At 35.3% G+C, this 19,316-nt stretch overlaps 2 protein-coding genes across 7 annotated transcripts in view; one reads left to right on the top strand and one right to left on the bottom strand.

Moving 5' to 3' along the window:
- On the top strand, positions 1 to 13,834 carry AKNAD1 (AKNA domain containing 1). 4 transcript variants are annotated; one of them, XM_065842170.2, is made up of 16 exons: positions 1 to 339; positions 688 to 1,836; positions 2,839 to 2,968; positions 3,071 to 3,222; positions 3,333 to 3,392; positions 3,860 to 3,993; positions 4,335 to 4,470; positions 5,137 to 5,300; positions 5,819 to 5,909; positions 6,503 to 6,606; positions 7,586 to 7,671; positions 9,156 to 9,278; positions 9,360 to 9,470; positions 10,353 to 10,434; positions 11,260 to 11,407; positions 11,992 to 13,834. In XM_065842170.2, exons 2-16 carry the CDS (start codon positions 742 to 744, stop codon positions 12,142 to 12,144), a joined length of 2,769 nt encoding a protein of 922 aa, XP_065698242.2. In that variant the 5' UTR covers positions 1 to 339; positions 688 to 741; the 3' UTR covers positions 12,145 to 13,834. The 4 variants fall into 4 exon arrangements, with proteins under 4 accessions (XP_065698242.2, XP_065698241.2, XP_071666440.1 ...); XM_065842169.2 differs by having other exon boundaries at positions 1 to 334; XM_071810340.1 differs by lacking the exon at positions 1 to 339 and having other exon boundaries at positions 851 to 931; positions 1,045 to 1,836.
- The window catches only part of STXBP3 (syntaxin binding protein 3), a 23,141-nt gene continuing 16,942 nt past the window's right edge, over positions 13,118 to 19,316 (bottom strand). For all 3 annotated transcript variants that reach the window (XM_071810343.1, XM_065842171.2, XM_071810342.1), the window contains exons 12-19: positions 19,224 to 19,289; positions 18,699 to 18,779; positions 17,919 to 18,057; positions 17,236 to 17,342; positions 16,680 to 16,778; positions 15,718 to 15,803; positions 15,277 to 15,425; positions 13,118 to 13,833 (exon numbers count right to left, since the gene is read on the bottom strand). In XM_071810343.1, the coding sequence (XP_071666444.1) occupies positions 13,742 to 13,833; positions 15,277 to 15,425; positions 15,718 to 15,803; positions 16,680 to 16,778; positions 17,236 to 17,342; positions 17,919 to 18,057; positions 18,699 to 18,779; positions 19,224 to 19,289 (819 nt within the window). In that variant the 3' untranslated portion in view covers positions 13,118 to 13,741. The remainder of the gene's footprint in view (positions 13,834 to 15,276; positions 15,426 to 15,717; positions 15,804 to 16,679; positions 16,779 to 17,235; positions 17,343 to 17,918; positions 18,058 to 18,698; positions 18,780 to 19,223; positions 19,290 to 19,316) is intronic.

Raw genomic sequence — 19,316 nt, forward strand, 5'->3', positions numbered from 1 at the left:
GGCGGGAGCGGCGCAACAGCTGCCGGAGGGGGCACAGCCCGGCCCGCCCAGCCCCGCAGGGAACCGGACACCTGAGCGCAGCCGGGCCAGCCCCGGCCCGAGAGCTCCAATGAAGCAGCAGCCACTGCTCCGTGTCAGCAGAACCGCGCTGATAGGGGAGCGGGACCGCAGAGAAGATGAAACGATGTATTGTGTGAAGCTGAGAAAACTCTGCATTACTTCGGTATCATACTCGGCCGTTGCGTTTTACCCAAAGAAATGGGGCAAGAAATAAAAGTTTGGTGATTTTTCCCTGGTGCAGAAGCTGAAGAAGCAGAAGAAGCAGTTCATGGTGGTAAGGTAAAGTATGAGAAACCATACTTCATTACTTTTTTTTTAAACTGCGATTGAGTTCTAGTGCACTATTGTCTCTATTACCAAGTGGTTTTGGCTACTGTCCTAGAGCAGGATTAATCAGCAAGGACAGTTACCTGGCACTAAACTCAGTTCTCCTCTTCTGATGCTTTTGTCATTTGTCTTTATCTCCTCCAGCAGTTAATCCAGAGTTTACACTAGTGTAAATATTAAAACATCTATGTCAGGAGATTAATTCTAAAAAAACCTGTAATAGGTACAAGACGTAAGTATTAATAGATCTCATTCTCAAATGTATGAGTAATAACTATTTTATACTTAAATACCTTACAGACTTTGATCCATGCAAGAATAACAGCTCTACCCAAAAATCAGAGAAGCCATGACATGTGTGTTCTATGTAAACTGGATATGGAGACTGTGAAAAAGTGCAAACAGTCATACTGGATGAAAACCCAAACAAGCAGCTCATTTTCAGATGAATTAGGCTGCATTCCAGATGCAACTGATGAGGAACAAGATGACTTACCTTATGATGGAGATGTAGGAATATCCTGTAAATACAATAATAATTCAGGTAATTTGAGTGAGTATACTTGTACAAAACATATTTCTGGTATTTTAAGCTTATCCTGTTCTGAAGATAACAAAAACATAAAAGCTACAGCAAGTTATGAAACTCATCTACAGCCTGAAGAATTCTTCAAGCACCACAGAGGTGCCACAGGAACAATGGGACATTCAGATGCAGAGCCTGGGAGTGAAGCTTCCTTTATGAAGGAATTATCTGCTTGTGGTTTCAGTAAACCAGATACCAAAGAACATCCAGGTAACTCAAAAATGTCCAGTGTCCTTCTGCGTCATTTTTCTATGGGAGAGTTAATAAGCACCTGCCAGTTAATTGAATGCGAGACAATACCTGAGACATCCTTGACTGAAAGTATCAATGACACCATGCATAAACCTGAGCCTTCAGAACACGTCAAAGGCCCTTTAGTACATGAACAATGGGCAACCAGCTTTGAAAAGCATCACTTAGAAATGCATGAGGAAGCAAACGCTGGTGATAAAAATAAAAATTGGCTAAATGAAAACAGATGCGTTTCAAATAAACCTATTTCTTCTACTGGTAAGTGTGGGGGCAGACAAGAAAATTCACAATCGGTCAAAGAGAAAGAAGATACACACATCTTTCCACACATGAAAGAAGACAGGGACCTGTTTAAAAAAACAGTTTCACCTCACGAGCTCAAATATTGCCAAAGTCAAGCTCACTATGGCCTTCCTGACTTCTCTGAAGTACAGAACAGCAGTGACAGTATTAATGCAGTTCCTACAACTGAAAGAGCAAAATCCTCCCCTCTTTCACTACATAAATCACTAGTTGTGAACAACATTCTAGAAAATAAGAACTATTTCAATTCTGCTGAAGTAGAGAATCAAGAAGAAATGAGCATTCCAGAAGTGGTGCAACAGCTAGAGGTAATTAAGATGCTTTAAGAAATTAAGACTTGGTAAAGTGGTTTCCCATAAGAGCATATTCTGTGTCCAATGAAATAGAACATCGAGTTCATTCAGGCAGTCTATAGGTATCAGCAAGTGTCTCTCTTTAGTCAACAACTGCTTTCACAAAATTTTGTGGAACTCAGTTTATCTGGAACTTTCATTGCCAAATATTTAAGGATGCTCTTGAGTATTATTTGTAATTATAAAGCATCCTATCAAGTCAATCAAGAAATTCACTATAAATTGTTGTATTTTGATAATTATGTTAATGTTCAAATTCACCCAAAACACTTGAAAGTTTTTTTTAAAAATATATTTTTAGACTGTGCCTGTGTTTATGTTAAAGACATCTTTGCATTTTTCACATCTTAAACACTCTCCAACTATTTAAACTGGTGTTTACTGACAAGTCAATTCTTTTTAAAGGATTTGACAACAATATTTTTCCTATTGTGGTTTCTTTTAAAGTTTGTTTGTAATTAGATAATGATTTCCCAATTTCATGTCCTGCCATGGAGTTCACTCACAGAGCTATCCAGATGCTCAAGTCCATTCCTAGATTTATTATCTTAGTAAATCGTTCAAGATGTAACAAGTTTTAATAGTTTTCCCTCTTATTTCCTTGGCTGCAAACAAGATGCTGAAACAGCATGACAATACCCAGAATCATCATGATCATTTGAGACTGAATCCTAAGGTAGATCTCTCAAAATACCCCCAAAAACTATTTTGTCACCTTCTTATTGCATTTTCCATTGATACAAATCATCTTTACTTTTTCGCAACATAGAGTTGAAGCACTTTTTATACAATGAGACACTATGTCTATACCAAACTATAAACACAGAAAATTTTATGGTATCATTATAATAATCATTAATTTAATAACTTGTCCTATGTATTTTGCATTATTTCTATTTTTGTATGTCCACAAGTGTTCTACACATTGTGTCTATATTCAAAGTTTCATTTTAACAGATACCTCCTCAGTCAGACTCTCCGAACGCCAGCACTGCCATTCACTCCGGACACACTGGGAAATCCTCTGATGTCTTTACACTACATGCTCCTATCCCTATACAATCTACACGTGGTTTGTCTAAAGCAAGTAAATAAAGTTACAGTAACTATGCAAATGACTGTTTTATGTAATTTGATAGCACTTTTGGGCAGACATTCCAACTGATTGTTCTTACCTTGTATCATGCAGGCTTACAGTGTGGAACAGCAACATCAGAATTACCACCAGCTGGTACACTAGAAACCCACTGTCTATATCCTTGTCATTTACTGCCAGAACTAACACTAGGAGAAAACATGTCTCAAACATTACAGGATCAAACAGATCAACTGATAAAGAAAGTAAAGAGCTCTGTTTCAATATATACTTTGCACTGATGCTCGAATTCTTTATTAATTTGGCATATTTGTTTTTAAAATCCCAAATAAAAGTCTAACATTTTGTCTTAAAGGTGGAAGATTTCTCTAAGCATATGACCCAAGAGACATTCTTTGTACAAGACAACTATCTGGTAAATTAATGTATATATTTTGAATTAACAGAAATGTACTTGAGATGGCTGTAGACTCACAATTTTCTGGCAAGATGCTGCATGTTTTCCTCAAACAGACATTTAAAAATACCCTCTCAATCACAGACTGAAATAATGAGATTAAGAGGCAAAAATGAAGCTTTTCAGTAGATAAAACAGATTTAGGAATTCGGTCAAGTATTACAACTCTCAACTATTAGTGAAAGACCTTAAGTTGCCCTATAAATTATGAATTTTGACATGTGGGGTATCAGTTCAGAAGTCATGGATTAATATTTTATGTGCACGCCAGCACAGTGCTGGGTGGACATAAAGATGCAGTCCTGTTCAGTTCAGAGCAGTAGAAAAATCATTGCCAGCATCACCACAAATAGCATAAGTAGCTGTCACTATGGCTTACTGAATCATAATGACATTTACTATTGAATTATTTCTTATTGGTGAAGGCATTAAATCAATTGAAAAGATACCTCGCTGACCTGGAAAGGAATTACTTAACAGCTAGAGAAGAGCACCATAACTTACAGCTGCAGAACTACAAGGACAAGTCTATCAACATTGGAGAGTTTGATCCTGAAAGGTTAGAAGTGCTAAGTAGTACATCAGTATCTTAAATGTTGAGTGTCTTACAACCATTACTTAATTTATCCATTAGAATTTTTCTGAAGTGAAAAGATTATCTTAATGTGATACGTGGTAAACCAGAAGTGATTTGGCCAAAATTCATCTTGGGCTTGACATAGCCCAGTTATAATTAGAATAGCAAATGGATTAATTCAAGTTCTTAAAAGTGACACTGTGAACTCAAATTATTTTTTTTTCACATAGGAAGTGTACTGCAGTGCCCAATATGGTTATCATACTAATAAATAAAGTATCTTTATACACATTTCACTAACTGTATGTTACAATTGAGTTTAGAAAGGTGGAAGGGGAAATATTTAGACTTGGCATGCTGCTTGAAGACATCCAAGAACAAACTGATGACAGCAAAAGCAACTTGTCGTCTTTGCTTACTTCTGATGAATCTGCCCATTCTTCATATTCTCTTTGTGAGGTAACCCAGTGAGTTTTATTATTTGAAGATTACATTATCCTCTTTTACTGATGCAAGCCTCAAGAACCTCAGTGTGGTCGTACTGTTTTATGTTCGCCTCTAATAAGAGCACGACGCTTTTAGGTAGTATGTTACTTCAACGAAAGTGGTTTTTCCATAAAATTATAAAACTTCATAATATTTCATTAATTATAACAGAAACCTAAGTAAAAAAAAAATATAGCTATGCTTAATATTCTTAATCCCAGCTTCAAAAGCATCTATTTCAGAATGAGAAGATATGAGCAACTACTTTGACAAAGCTGTCTTTGTTTTGGGGAATTCATCACTGCCACTTAGTTGGAAGAAACATTACTTGGTTGGTCCAAGATTCTTATAATTCAGATTTACTAGAAGACCAAACATTATTGTGCTATAGAAAATTTAGTTTACTGCTAAGTATGGTAAAATTTTGTCCCAGATCATTAAATGCACAAAAAATCATGTGGCCTTCTACAAATCTACAGATAAGTATCGCCAAATGTTTTCATAGTCAGCATTTTAGAAAACATTTTTCTCTGAATCCCAGAGTAGAAACACTCAGAAAATGCTGGCTGGTAGAAGTCACGTACTTGCAGTGCAGTGCCCACATACTACCTGTGTCTATGCTGTGCTTACCTTGTACAGAGCTCAGTAGTTTCAAGCATTGCTGATCCTCCCAAAAGAAGAGCTACCGAAACTGCATTTCTTCATGAGAACAATGAGAAGGACAAGAGTCAGACAACTGATCTAATCCTACCAACAAATCAGTTTGCTTTAGAAGGGGACAAGTGCAATCTTTGTCTTCACACGTAAGTGTAAACTTTCAAACCGCTGTTGAAGTTTTTGTAAAATTTACCTAAAGTTATTTGCTGAATATAAAAAATCAGGATCTCTGGAATCTCTGAAAAAAAGGGGAATATTCTCAGAATAAACTTTCACAGAATTCTATGACTACATACCCAAGAACTCCTTCCAGCCTGGCATTCCTACCTTTCCTGGTCTTGTGGACCTGTAAGTATTCTCTGAAGCCAAAACACTACCATCAGTTTCACTAAGAGTTAAATCATACCTCTCTATAAAATTCACTGCAACCACACAAATTCAGGATGTGAATAATTAGTCAAAAGCACCATGCTAGCAAAAAATTATTAGCCAATATTTGTGTGATATTTTTAAATAAACAAGAAAAACGAGGAATGCAGATACTTACATAATTAACCACCAAAATTTTGTGAAACAATTTTAGAGACCATCTCTGCTCCCCTGTGTTAATCATCTCAATGAGATTAGAAAAATAAAATAAATGCTTTCCCTTTGACCAATTCAGGTTACAAAAGAGAGCTGAATCAACTTCCAGAAGAGAAACGGAGCCCCGGGGAAAAGGTCTGCTAGCAAACAAGCATTCTTCCGACATAATGGTATGAGATCTGTTTCCATACTAACATTTTTCTTTTAAACTTAGATAACTTAATTCAGCTTTGAGATCACACAACAATTTTCTCTTCACTTTTTGCACAGCATGATGGCTCAGCTTTTGAGATACGGTAGCATATCATAACCTGGCTGAATGGCTTTCCAAAGGAGAAATTTAAGGAAACAGACTCAAACATTTTTGAGATTTGTAATAAAGTTTGCTTCTCTCAAGACTCAACTGTCTTTACTAGCCTGCCTTTATTATTTGTTCAGCAAGCAAAAACCTACAAGCAATTGCTTGTCTACAAAAATATTTAATTTTAGGGCACTGAGAGAAATTAATATATGCTAATCCTTCTCAAAGCAACATGAAAACCTGTCTTGAATTCCAATTTCATACACAAAAAAGTGCTTGTATTTTGTCCAGTCTGCTCTACAGTTCAAATTTTAAATAGAGAAATCAAATTGCAGAGCTGATGGCAACTTAAAGTAACATAGATGTGATGTGCAACTGATGCCACTGTTCATGTTACCTGGTTCAATACACACACAGTAATATAAACAATTGTACATACTTTTTTTTGCCTTCTGGGTGCAGAGATTGCTTTCACCTGAGAAAAAATACACTGCTGAAGGTCTTGCATCCCATTGTCAGGGTGCATTAAGTCAAAAATTTAATGCTGATGACGAAAATACGAATGGGTAAGTGTATTACATATTTTGGCTAATCATAGACGTGGTTTTCTACAGCTAATGCATGTACACTGATAGATCTCTACACTGGACTCTGCATGAAACACTGAATAATGTCTTTAATACATATAAAATGAGAGGATGATCTGTTTTCAAGTTTATCACCTGTTAGTCACAAGAGGTGTGTGATATACCAGACTTCTGGAAAACTCCATCAATCTTATTAGAGAGGATTATATTCACATTACAAAGTAGCCCAGCTCAGTGGATGGCTGTAAGGTTTATGCTGTTTAAATGGCAGAGTTATTTGAAAAGCATATTAAAAGAAGAGGCTTCTTTGTTCTCTATTCAGTAATGCATGTCAGCATCTTGAGTTGGGATGACTGCAAAGTGTTCAGCTATAAAGAAATATTTGAAATTACCATTGTTGTGAACTGATCTGGTACGCCTGGAAGGAGATCGTATCGATGCACCTGCATATATTTCAAGTATAAGGGTCAATCTGTGAAGTTTCACTTACAGAAATGACAGAGTGGTAAAATAATTCCATGTGGATTATTCTAGAGTTTGAAATTTTGGCAAATTAAATCTCTGTGCAAAGCCAGATCTTATTAGACATGCAGTATAGAATAAGATTGATCAATAATTTTAATGCAACATATGTGAACACAAATACATAGGATTTCATACTACTTTGCCATTCAAAGATGTGATCATCAAGACCTCTACTTTTAAGCATGTTTAAGAGGTCTGGTATGTCAGGGTACTATTGTTAGAATGTGGCCTTTAACTAAAGGGGGCATTATTTTGCAAGTGGCTAATTTTTAATTTAAGCCTCTACTTGCCACCTTTTCAGATAATTTATACAGGTAGAGTCTTTTCTCTGAGTAAACTAATTTCTTCTAAGACATGGTCAAACATTAATATAATATGTTAATAAGGATCATCATAAATGTATTAAGATACCATTCTGTTTTCATGCTCAAAGAAATAAAGATATCGAGGAAAGGAAGACTGGAACATGTTCACCGTTCATTCAGAGAAAACCAACTGATTTATCAGATACCAACATGAGTAAGTAGTGATGGCAATACAAGGTCAGAACTGTGCTTATACATACTGTTGAATCCAGTTAAGAAATACACTCCTGTCACATCTCAGCAGCAAAAAAATTGGTAGTTGTAACAGATGCTTAGCACAGCACAAGACACTAAGAATAAAAAGGAGACCAAAGAGATACCAAGTTGAATTAACTTTGTACATCTGAGTGATAGACCAAGAGGCAACAGACAAGCTGCAACAGAATTTCCAGTTAGATATAAACAAGTTTTAATTCTGGCTATAGTCAAACAGTGATATAGTTTTCCCTAGAGAGGCTGTGGCATCTCCATCCTTGGAGATACACAGAACTCAACTGCACAGGGGCATAAGCAACTTCATCTAAATTGGTCCTGCTTTGAGAGGTCAGATGATCTCCAGAAGTCCTGTCCAATATGAATTACTCTAATTCTAATTCACTTTTTAGATAAGTTTCCAAGTATTACTAACATTTTCAAAAGCATAACAGTGGTGTGCACACAATGCTTTGATTTTGCTTTTCCTCCTTATATGCAGTTATTTCATGTCCTAGAAGCAGATTCCAAACTTTGTGACTGAAACATTTCATATCAGTACTTCACTTTATGTTTTTGGTTTTAACTTTCTTATTCCGCATGACAAAAAGAAGAGGGAAAAAAGCTTTCCTAAGTCTTTGATCCATTCAGGATTGACAGAGACTGGAAATATTCTCCTTCCCTAGTCCAGCTCCTAATAATATAATTTCACCAAATCCATGCTAGAGCCCAAACAGGCTACTGTCAGCTATTTAAGTCATCCAAGACTCCAGCTCTTGGAGGTTTACTAAGAATCTGTCAGCATTTGTTTCTCTCCAGGCATCCCAATTTTATCTTTCCACTGCAGAATACTTTGAAGCTGGTAGCACCCAACAACTAAACAAGAATAGCATGAACTGTCCTAGATTCAGTTTTCAGTCTGAATACATAGGTTATTCTTATCCTTTGTCTCCTTTATGTCCTTGTTTTCTCTGTGATATCCTCTCACATTTATATAATACACTGGGGCCACTACTATTAGTACCAGCACGTGCAATAGCTAAAGCAGTGCCATGCTAGATCCTCCCAAAATTTCTTGTCACATATTCCTCTTAGGCTGCACTGTTTTCATAACACTTCAACTAGAAGGAATTTTAACCTTTACAATAAGAACCTAAAGACATGAAGATAGCTTATTTTTTATTTTTTTAAAGCGGTTCTGAGACTGGAAACAACCACCACCAAAAAATGTTATACATTTGAGGCTGAAAATCACAGGTGAAAGCCAGTCTTCAAAGTTCAATCCCCACCTGTAAAACACAGGGAAAAAACTACTTCAAATCACAGTAATGTTCATGGCAGTGAAGGGCTCAGAAATTACGGTGCTGAAAGCCAAATAATTACCTAGGTACGTAGCCCAAAATTTCTAATATTTCAGACACTTTTAATGTATTTTTGGGATTTCAGGCAGCGATTCAGAAGACATCTCAACCTATGATTGTTATGACGATTCACAAAGTAAGGAACTTGTGAACCGGGAGACTGAAAGTTACAAAACATTCAATACAAGATTCTGTGGTGAGAGAAAAGGTATAATGCTGCAAAAATATTGAAGTCCACACAAAATATTCTTGTTCTATCTTTTTCTAAACAACATGTCTTTGTTTTCAGAACTTAGATGGAGATGCCCTAGAGGAAGCAGAGATCAATTTAAATTTGGGAATTACAAAGAGCGTGCTCAGTCTTGTGCCCTATGTAGAAATAAAAGTTCTGCTTCAACCTGTAAGTATGATGTGTTATTGAAATAATTACCAATCAAGGAGCAGAAAACTATACTGCACACATATCAGGCCAAATTTAGTTTAGTATAAGCATTCAGTAGCACTGTAGCTAAAGAGTGGACATGTATAGATCTTGTAGAGCAAGATCAGCAAATCCAAGTTTTACATACTTCGCCAAGTTTAATCCCCACACACAAGAGCTCTAGCCTTCTATTTTTTATAAGAGGAGTCCTTTCTGTATTTTATTGATGACAGGAATATTTTTTCCAGTGCCATATGGAAGAATATAAAAGCTGAATATTACTGTGCCAGCTATTGCAGTGGTACCTGTTACCTAATGTGGTATAAATACATACTAAAGAAAATTCCAGCCCTACACTCAAATAGTTGAACATGCAGAATCAGGGAAAGCCTCATTTTTAAAAAACCTTTTAAAATGTTGAACATCAAGCTTTTAAAGTCATTTATCTCAGACTCCTCTCTCTATACTGTAAGAAGAGATTACACATAGAAAAATATAAATTCTCAACAGTGGGAAGTAGAAATTAGCTACTTCTCTATATAAATACTGTAAAACTATAAATGAAAGTCATATTCATATAATTATTAGGATTATGAGTCTGATTATTCTACACTTTTCCCCTGCAGTCTTTCACTGTATGAAATGCAATATGAATCTAAATACCATTTGTCACAGAACTAAATTCAAACCCCAAAACGTTAATCTGTCCTAATCCGCAAAAAATCTTAAACATGTATGAGTTTCAGTATGCAGTGAAAGTTGCTTTATTTTTTTTTATACTTACGCTAAATAGAGCAAAATGTTAAATACACAGAAAATTACTTTTGGCTTTTGTTTTAAACATGGTCTCAATGACTCCAGCTTACTCACAGAAGAGAACCTCCACTCAAAAGGCTCAAAAAAGTAAACAGCCACGTGAACTTGTAAACAGATTTTCTGAAAGGTAAGCTGCAGCAATAGCACAACATGAAGCACAACAGAAAATACCATTGTTGAAGATTCAGCATGAAAACTCACTGGTACCGTTAGCAGGAGGACAGTTTTATCTTCTGCAGTGCATGCTGCATATTAGCGTTTTACTCAATAATGAAGTGAAAACATTTACCCTAAAAGCAAGTGTAAGTAATTCTTGGAGTAGTTCTTCAGTCTTGGTAATTTAATGAAGGGTCAACATCTGACTTCTTTAGCTGACACATTTAGTAAAAAAATAACAACAAAAAAAGTAGTTAATCTTGCTTTTAAGATAATGTTCCCATTCACAAATGCAAAAGCAGGTCTGTAGTCTTTAAAATACATTTTTCTACCAAATATTTCTAACAGTCCTACTTTTAACTGTTAATATTAAATTGCACTGGGAGTCTTAAAAGTTAGATGCATTCTTAACCACAGCACAGACTACAGTGAAACTCATCTGAGTTGTCACTATCATTTTTGACAGCATTAGTCAATAGCAGTAATTGCCTGGAAATACAGCAGCTGCACTTGAGAATCAATGGCATAGACAATTATGTGAGAGAAAATAACAGCATTAAAAACGTGATGTTATGACTGATTTCCTTACTTTGCATCCAGGAGTGTTTTCTGTCTTACTGCAATACAGATGTGATACAAATTATGATGGACTGTGTTTCACAATTAAATGAAAAATTCTACTCACTGTAAAATTAACTTGCAACTAAGTATGCTATCAAGGTATATGTTTAATTCATAGTTTAGAAACTCTTATACTTAGATTGTTTGTGTTTTATTCTATGTATCTAATCTTTAGGCAAAACTTTGAGGCTGCCAAAACCTGCTATTCAAGCACATGTGATAAAATTATCCTTTCACCTCAACACTTACCCAGCAAGAAGTCCGCCCAAAGCAAATCTGCAATCAACATCAGAAACAGAAATGCCAATTATTTCAATGCAAATGTAAGACTTTAGACTGAAAATTAAAAACCACACAACTATCTCTGGCAGAGTACATCCCCACATCACAGCACTGTTGAACATCCCCATTCATAGCAAATTAACTATTAGAATCTAAACGTGTATAGTCCATTTGAGTATACGACATGTGAGTATGTTACAGACTTTTATGCAACTTAGTCCCTGTATAAATGGTGAAAGGGACAGAAAAGGAGCACTGGATCTAACCTCTGGAATTAAGTTTCATATACCAAAATAAATTATGTCACCCTAACCATACAAACCACCACCAAAAGCAGAAGAAAACCTCCATACAAACAAACATGCACCACACCAGGGCTGCTATTTTAAAAAGGTGTAGATCTCCCTCAGTTTAAAGGATTACACAATCAAAGAGAGACATCAATAGCAGATGGTTCCAATGTGAATCCTGAAGCAGTCTATCACATGCCTCAGAATTTCTGCTTCTCAATATGTATTGAGAGTCAACATGCTACATAGAACTTCAATTAAACATCACTTTCTACTCTATACCTATTGTAAACATTTGCCTCCAGTATTAACAAGGCTATATTTTATCATTCCAGAGTTTAAGTGCTACTCTGGATCATGCCATACAGACAGCAAACAGTTTGAAGAAAGCGACAGAGCGAATGGTACAAGCAGTTTCAGAAGATCTAGCTAAAGTTAGAAGAAAACAGCTTAAATTATCCAGTTTCAAATGTGATGTTGTTCTGTGATATTTATAGTTAGAAACTATTATACAGAAAAACATTATAGATATTTCTACTAAAAATTTATTTTAAGTTTTGAAACACATGACATTTGATGAACCAGTCAAATTAAAAAGGTGTTGTTCCTGTATTCTCACTGAAAATAAAGTCAGTATGTTATTCACATAGGTGCATTTGAAAACTACATCCACTTTGCCTCATCATCCCTTGGGTCCTGCAACATTTTAGAATTGTTATATGATGTCTTCACACTGCATTCCTCCCCAATGTAGGGGGGAAATTGGATGTTTTTCCACCTTCTGATGAACTTTGAATTAACTCACCTAGCAAAGATATTCTCTTAACCTACTAGTTAACCTGAGGGCAGAATTAAGGGAAAAGAAACAAAACCACCTTTCTGCAAAACAAAAAAATGCATACAATTGGGAAAAATGTAAAGAAAAAGTAATGAGCAATCTTTTTCATTATGACATTTATCTCAGATTCTACATACAATCGTTTCAATGCACATCAACAAAACATCCCTTTAAAAGTTTAGAAAATTATTTAAGTGCAAACTTCAGACAAATCTAAATATTACCAGTATTACAGAATTAATGCAATTAATAATTTATTTGATCTCTTTCAACACAAATTTATATATTTCTTAGTATGTAACAAAGTAGAAGGAAAGAGTTCATTCTCTTGAATGCATCAGGCTTTGGTATTTGGTTTGGATTTTGCTTTTCTTTTTTAAATTACCAAGCCATTTGAAAGATTCAACTGCTTTCCCTTCTTTTCCTCTCCTTTTCCCTGCTGCCACTCCCACAAAAAGAGAATTTATGGTCAAAATTCTGGATCTTCTATCTCACAGGCAATTCAACTATAAAACAGATAGACTATGTAGACACAATCATAAGGCAGTTTGCAAAAAAATAAGTTCTTTTAAACCTTTAGTAATAATCCCTGTATATACTTAAATATAAAGTGTACTTCAGTGCACAGTTGACAGCATTTCTCCAAAGTTATTTATTGAAGTTATAACTGCTTAGTACTTCCGTGATTAACTTGCTACCTTAACCCACCACCATATAAAAAGCTTTTGATTTTTCACAATTACATATATTTTCAGAATTTTCAGTGAGTTATTTTACAGAAAATATTACAGTTTGAGACATTGCACTTGTGTTAAATACTTGTACCATAAACTCATATTTACAAAATTTTCTTCTGAAGCTTCTACCTAAGAACCTAGGCCCTTTTTAATTCAGTCATTTTTAGAAATAAACTATTATAGAAAAAATTCACAGTTGTCAAAAACAATTCCAGTTTATGTATAATCACAATAACTCTTAGCATAATTTGTTAGGAATGAACATGATCTTTTGAAAAGGCACTTAGAGTGTAACACCATCTATACTAAATACAACCTAAGAAACACTCATGTTGATTTTTTTCTTCTCTCTGCCTTCTACTCCCCAAACAAAGCAGCAAATTTGAATTATAAAGTGACATTCCACTAGTCAGAACCATGTATTGTCCTAGTACAGTATTTCAAAAAGTCAATTCCATAAGAATATGTACATACTACTTGTCTTCTAATGCATCACAAACATCACCGTATCTACTCATCCTTAATGCAGACCAAGTCCTTTGGTTTACTAAGGCTCTTTATTTCATCCAGTAGTCTTTTAGGTGTCAAAATATGAGTAGAACCTGACAAAAGAACATAAATATTAACTGTTCGCAGTCTGAAATCCTGACTTTTACACATTCTCTCTTAAAAAAAAAAGTCACATGCTGGTGTTTTTTACTGTACCTAGAAAACAAAAAAGTACAACAGTTCCAAGTTGTTTTCACATTTTATCATGAAAAGTGTCATCATGTAAGTGTCACCATTAGGTAGGCAGTGTCCCTCTTCCACCTGCTGAGCCATCCAGATTATGACCCTTACTTTGGATACAAGTTCCAAGTCCCTGCTCTGCCCGGTTTCAAACCTCAACCACCACTAACTAACCCAGCAAACAAAAAATAAAGCAAAAAAAAAACCACCACCACACACAAACACACCTACAACATGACCCACTGTTTTGGAGGTAACAGACTCTAGACTTCAGCATCAAGGTTGTAATTGCTTTAAGGAATAGTATTTATTTATTTAAAATCATGGTAGATAAATTTAATCCTTTTTGAAACTCACGACTAAATATAATCACCAGACATACACATCAAAAGCAATTTAGGATGCTTCAGATGAACTGGCACCCAGACACCAGCTGCCACTGCAGATGGATACAAGTCTCTGGTAAAGTTCTACATCCAGAAGGTATGTTTTGAGATATCATATATGCAAATGTTTTAGCACCTAAGTTTAAACAGCATGACAGAAAATGACTTTTTGAAGCACAGCAGCTGATAGAACAAACATTTGCTGCCTCTGAAGTACTAAATGAGAGAATTACTGACCCAGCTGGTAATTTATGCATGTACTACTACATCTTAAAGAGATTAGGAAGATTATTCCAGTTTCCAGGACAAAAGCTGTAAATCATGGTGTGGTTTGTGTAAAGTCTAAAGAAATCACAATAAAATGATGTTGCAGAGTCAACTGAGCTACACTGAAAGTCTTTTGGGGTTGTTTTGTTTGGGGTTTTGTTCAGTTGTTTTTGTTTGAGTTTTGTTTGGGTTTCGATTTTGTTTTTTAAGAAAATACTTCTCTTCCTCCCAAAGCACAGAATTTCACATTAGTCTGCCAGCTTTCCTACTACTTCCAGAAGCAATGAGAGTAATAAGCATAACTGAAGGTAAAGCACTGGCAGATAGAGAAGTTTGTGACAAAATTGTAAGCAAGGAAATTCCAGGTCTGTTTAAATCCTTTTTGTTCTACATCAGGCTACTTGAATAAATATATTTCTCTGATGTAATTCATGATGATTCTTTTGTAGAGCATAACTGTATTTATTGACCTTAATATCTTGTTGAAAAAAATTCCAAACATCAAGCATAAACTGAAAAGATACTTTTAAGTGCACAGTCTAAAAAAAAAAAATATATATTGGCTATAGCACTAGTTTACTGAACCAACTTAGGGAATGTAAGACAAAAGATCCTTACATTTTCCAGAAACACATGTAGTAAAACCTTTTCCCAAAAGCTTACCAATAACAACCTCACAGGACTTGTAGGCTTCAGAGACTTCATAAGCACTGCGCATCTCAGAATATGTAATTCCTCCAATCACAAATATAATCAGTCTTGCACTACTCTTCCGCACCTCTTTATAACTAGCTCTGGGCTTCTGGCGGGCACTGTGAAAGATTTCAGAAGATGACATTTACACACCTTTACTGATTAATTTTGGTAAAAACTATACACTTAAGCAGTGACAATTTCTGTCACGCAGTTCATGGCTTGATTATGATTTCAGTAAAAAAAATTAGACAAATTAATCATTAAAAGAATTTTAACAAAAACAAGTTAGCACACTACTCAAACTATTCAGTTATCACATGGGGGAAAATAAATACAAAGCAAAAACCTTGTTGCGCACACAGCTCACACACAAGGGATAATTACATTTCAAGAAACTTAACCATTTACCTTACTGCTCCTGATCCATTCCAGGTAGGAGGACACTGGGAGCTATAAGGCCAGTCTTTTGAATCTAGTTTGTTTTCTATAGCATCCTGAAGGGCAGAGCAAAGACCCACTTTAAACATCCATGTAGACCTAAAACCCGTCAAGTTTTGACTTCCAGTAAGGAAATCAAACTGGAATTTAATGGCAGCACATACAATTTCTTAGATCACCATAAAGAGCGCCTCATGAACAACACCCCTATGTAACAAAATGCTAAGCAACATAACACTAGAAGTTATTACAAGGCTTTTGTATATCACAAGGAATTGGGAATACATATGCTTTCTTTATAAAGATAGTATGGATTTAAATGTTCAGATTTCACTAGTAGCTTATCATCTCTAACTACCCTAACATATTTCATTCCTCTATAGCAGTATATGAGAAGAGTTAGGGTTCCCTGAAGCACAAATGAGTGTGTTAAAGTCGCCAACAATCTATGAACGACAGCACCAGCTAAGACTAAAGGTCCAGTAAACTCACTGTTCCATCTGACAGTCACTAACTGATGCTTAGGATGAGGTGTAATACCAAAGCAACTACACTTCTGGCAAGGAACATTTTTACAGCCTCCACTAATCTACAGTTCAGATGTGAACTACAGTTTAAAGACCCACTAGAGAAAAAAAAACATAAAGGCAGATCATTAAATTACACTGAACACTGCCAATCACAGGACAAGCTGTTTAGAAAGACTTTTTGCTTCACTTGCTTCACCTTCAAAATAACCTCTGATAAGGAGGTTCACTAACACACAGCAGTCTAATGTTCTATATTACAGACAAGGTAAAAGTGATTGCTTTGCTCAGCAGATGCATTTAACAATGGTAACTCAAGATACTGTGGAATTTCAATACATACAACTGCTCACTAGAGTAAATTTCTGCACCGCACTCATGAATTAACTAGCTGTTCAAATTTACCTCCATAACATCTTTGATAACAGGTGTCCACCTAGAAAGTTGAAAAGTTTCTTCTGAAGAACGGTCCCTTCTTGGGTGTTTATTCTGCTGAACAGCAAACTGAAAAGATTTGCAAAAGACAGTTTTATTATACAGTGTATTTGGATTATTGAAACATACATCCAGTTTAAGCAGGTGGGAGGGATCAGTAGAAAATTGTAAAGAAATAATAATAACCACAAACAACAACAATTAAGACCTGTAGAATTCCAGATACACTGGAAAACACTGATTTCAGAGACAAGGAACTGAGTAAGTTGGCACTTTCCAAAACCAACTAGCTCAAGTCACCATCTGATGATTTTAGAGGGAACATTATATTATAGGTATCTTAATTTGAAAAATATTTGTTAATTGTTTAAGGGATTTACCACTTAGACACCTCACAAAAACAAGAATTCATAGCAATTGCCTGCTTCCAAAAAAGACCTAGATAATACTGCTAAGAGTTGCTAAAAGAGTTGTAGACAAGTGCTTGGGTGGCAGGAAATTACAAAATAAATAAATACATTCTTACTGAAGAGATAACAGGAACATCAAGGTACTTCCAATTTCTTATCATATCACTATCACTTTCTATTTGCACATTCTGGATCAGCTTGTCCAAGTTCTCCTGGGTAGTTCCTTTGATATAAGGAAAACACACAACTTTATTACCATGTGACTTTGAGTCAGACCAATTTTGTCTCTCACATTCTGGGTTGTTATTTAGTCCAGGATTTCTTTTGTTTGTTTGTTTGTTTGTTTGGCCAGCCTACTCTAAGTTTAACATAACACTATATTTTAGATAACATTTTGTTTAATGGTCCATTTTTGAGACCAAAAGTCAATATTGTTAATAGATTCTTCAGACCCACATTCTATCAATTTCTTCCTCCTCTACTAGAAATCCTTCCCCATTATTTTCATTTTCAGGTTGCAATGGACATGGAGCTCCCCCTTTAACAGCTTAAATACTATGTGAAAAGGACAGGAATGATGCTCAAACACTGCATGGATCTGCACTTGTACTGGATCTCTTAGCTCCTTATCAATAGCACCTTTGCTTCTATTTGAGAGAAGCTACAGAGAACAGACAGTATTTCATTCAAACTTGGCCATCAACTCCAATACACATGCTTAAGTTAACTAAAAATACTGGACTATCCAAAAACTTGAGTTGAAGTCTATAGCACTAAGAAAAAAGGCAGGTTATTATACCATTTGTACTAAAGATGTATAAGAGAATAGCTCTAATTTTGTCATAGCTCTCATGACTTTTGTTGAGCAGAACTGGAAGAAGTACTCTCATCAAGTCTTTCACTTTTTGACCTTCTGCATCAGTTCCAAGAGCCAAGTCCTAAATTAAAGGAAAAAAAAAAAAAGGCAGGTTTAGTGAGTAACCATTAACAAAAGCATTGTGTTGTGTGTTCTGAAATACAGTTTTATGAAACTGTAGGTTTCAGGAAACAATCAAGCTGCACCAATTTAAACTCAAAATGAAAAGACTTTGATATAATTATTTAAATAGTTACTGCATTATAACAACACTATGTAACAACGCAAACATTTAAAACTGTTTGATATCTAGAATCCCTATAAATACAAATTGATAATTTTCATCTTGAGATTAGTAGTATAATGTAATGCCTCATCCTAACAGGTGCTTTTCCCAGACATTTCAGGAGGGCTTCCTTCTGCAGAACATAGTAAGGCAACTTCCTAGGAGTTCTGAACAAAGAAAACAAATACATTCCTTATACAAATCAGCCAGATTCCATGACAAAAAAACCCCAACATTCTACAAGCACCTCCCTTGATTGGCAAAGCATAAGTCTTGTGTCTCTCACTTAGCTTTAATACTACTGTGTCAAGTGATCACAAAAAAAGTCAAGAGACACAGCACTTTTGTCAGTTAAAAATAAACATCTACTCCTGCAAACAAGAAAGTCACATTTGCACTAAGTTGTTGTTTAGTTTGTGGTTTTTTTTAAAGCATACCTGTTCGGTTTTACAGAGCCTTTCTATGTTAGATTTGAACTTGCTCATGCAATCTTCTGCTAAGTTAAGATAGACAACTTGCTAGAAGACAAAAAAAAAAAAAACCACACACATAACTTGCCTTTTTTTTTTTAATACATCAAGCAAACATTTTCACTGGTTACAAGAGTCAATCCTTCAACTACCCTTCAGTCCAATCATGCATTTTCTGTGTTTTACCGTTCACTTCAAGGTTGACCCCCACAATACCTTTAAAAACATGAAACTGCTGTGCTATCTTCAACCCTCAAAGCACACAAAACACCTTAGTGTTTTTTTTCCCCATACCAAAATGAATCACCTAGAAAAAAAAGTTTTCTCCTCAAATTTTTACAGTAGCTGATTAATTTGGAGAAAAGTTACAGCACTCTTGAAAGAAAAATTACAGAGTAAAAATTACAGAGTAAAACCAGACTTAAATAACGCAGAAAATTATGATGTAGAAAATTATTTATTGTGAAGTTGTAGATACAGAAGACCCCTTACCCTATTAATCTCTTTACGATAGTGTGGCATCTTTTTCATTAACTGGGACAGAGCAGATATCGACAACTGTAAAGAAATGATACAAGTTGAACA

The sequence above is a fragment of the Patagioenas fasciata genome, chromosome 6 (genome assembly GCF_037038585.1).
Source record: "Patagioenas fasciata isolate bPatFas1 chromosome 6, bPatFas1.hap1, whole genome shotgun sequence".
NCBI lineage: Eukaryota > Metazoa > Chordata > Aves > Columbiformes > Columbidae > Patagioenas > Patagioenas fasciata.

Excerpts from the sequence above, each read along its gene's own strand:
- AKNAD1 (XM_065842169.2), top strand. Across the intron at positions 3,223-3,332 it reads CAGATCAACTGATAAAGAAA|GTGGAAGATTTCTCTAAGCA; the intron begins GTAAAGAGCTCT and ends TTTGTCTTAAAG. Across the intron at positions 9,471-10,352 it reads TAAAAGTTCTGCTTCAACCT|CTTACTCACAGAAGAGAACC; the intron begins GTAAGTATGATG and ends CAATGACTCCAG.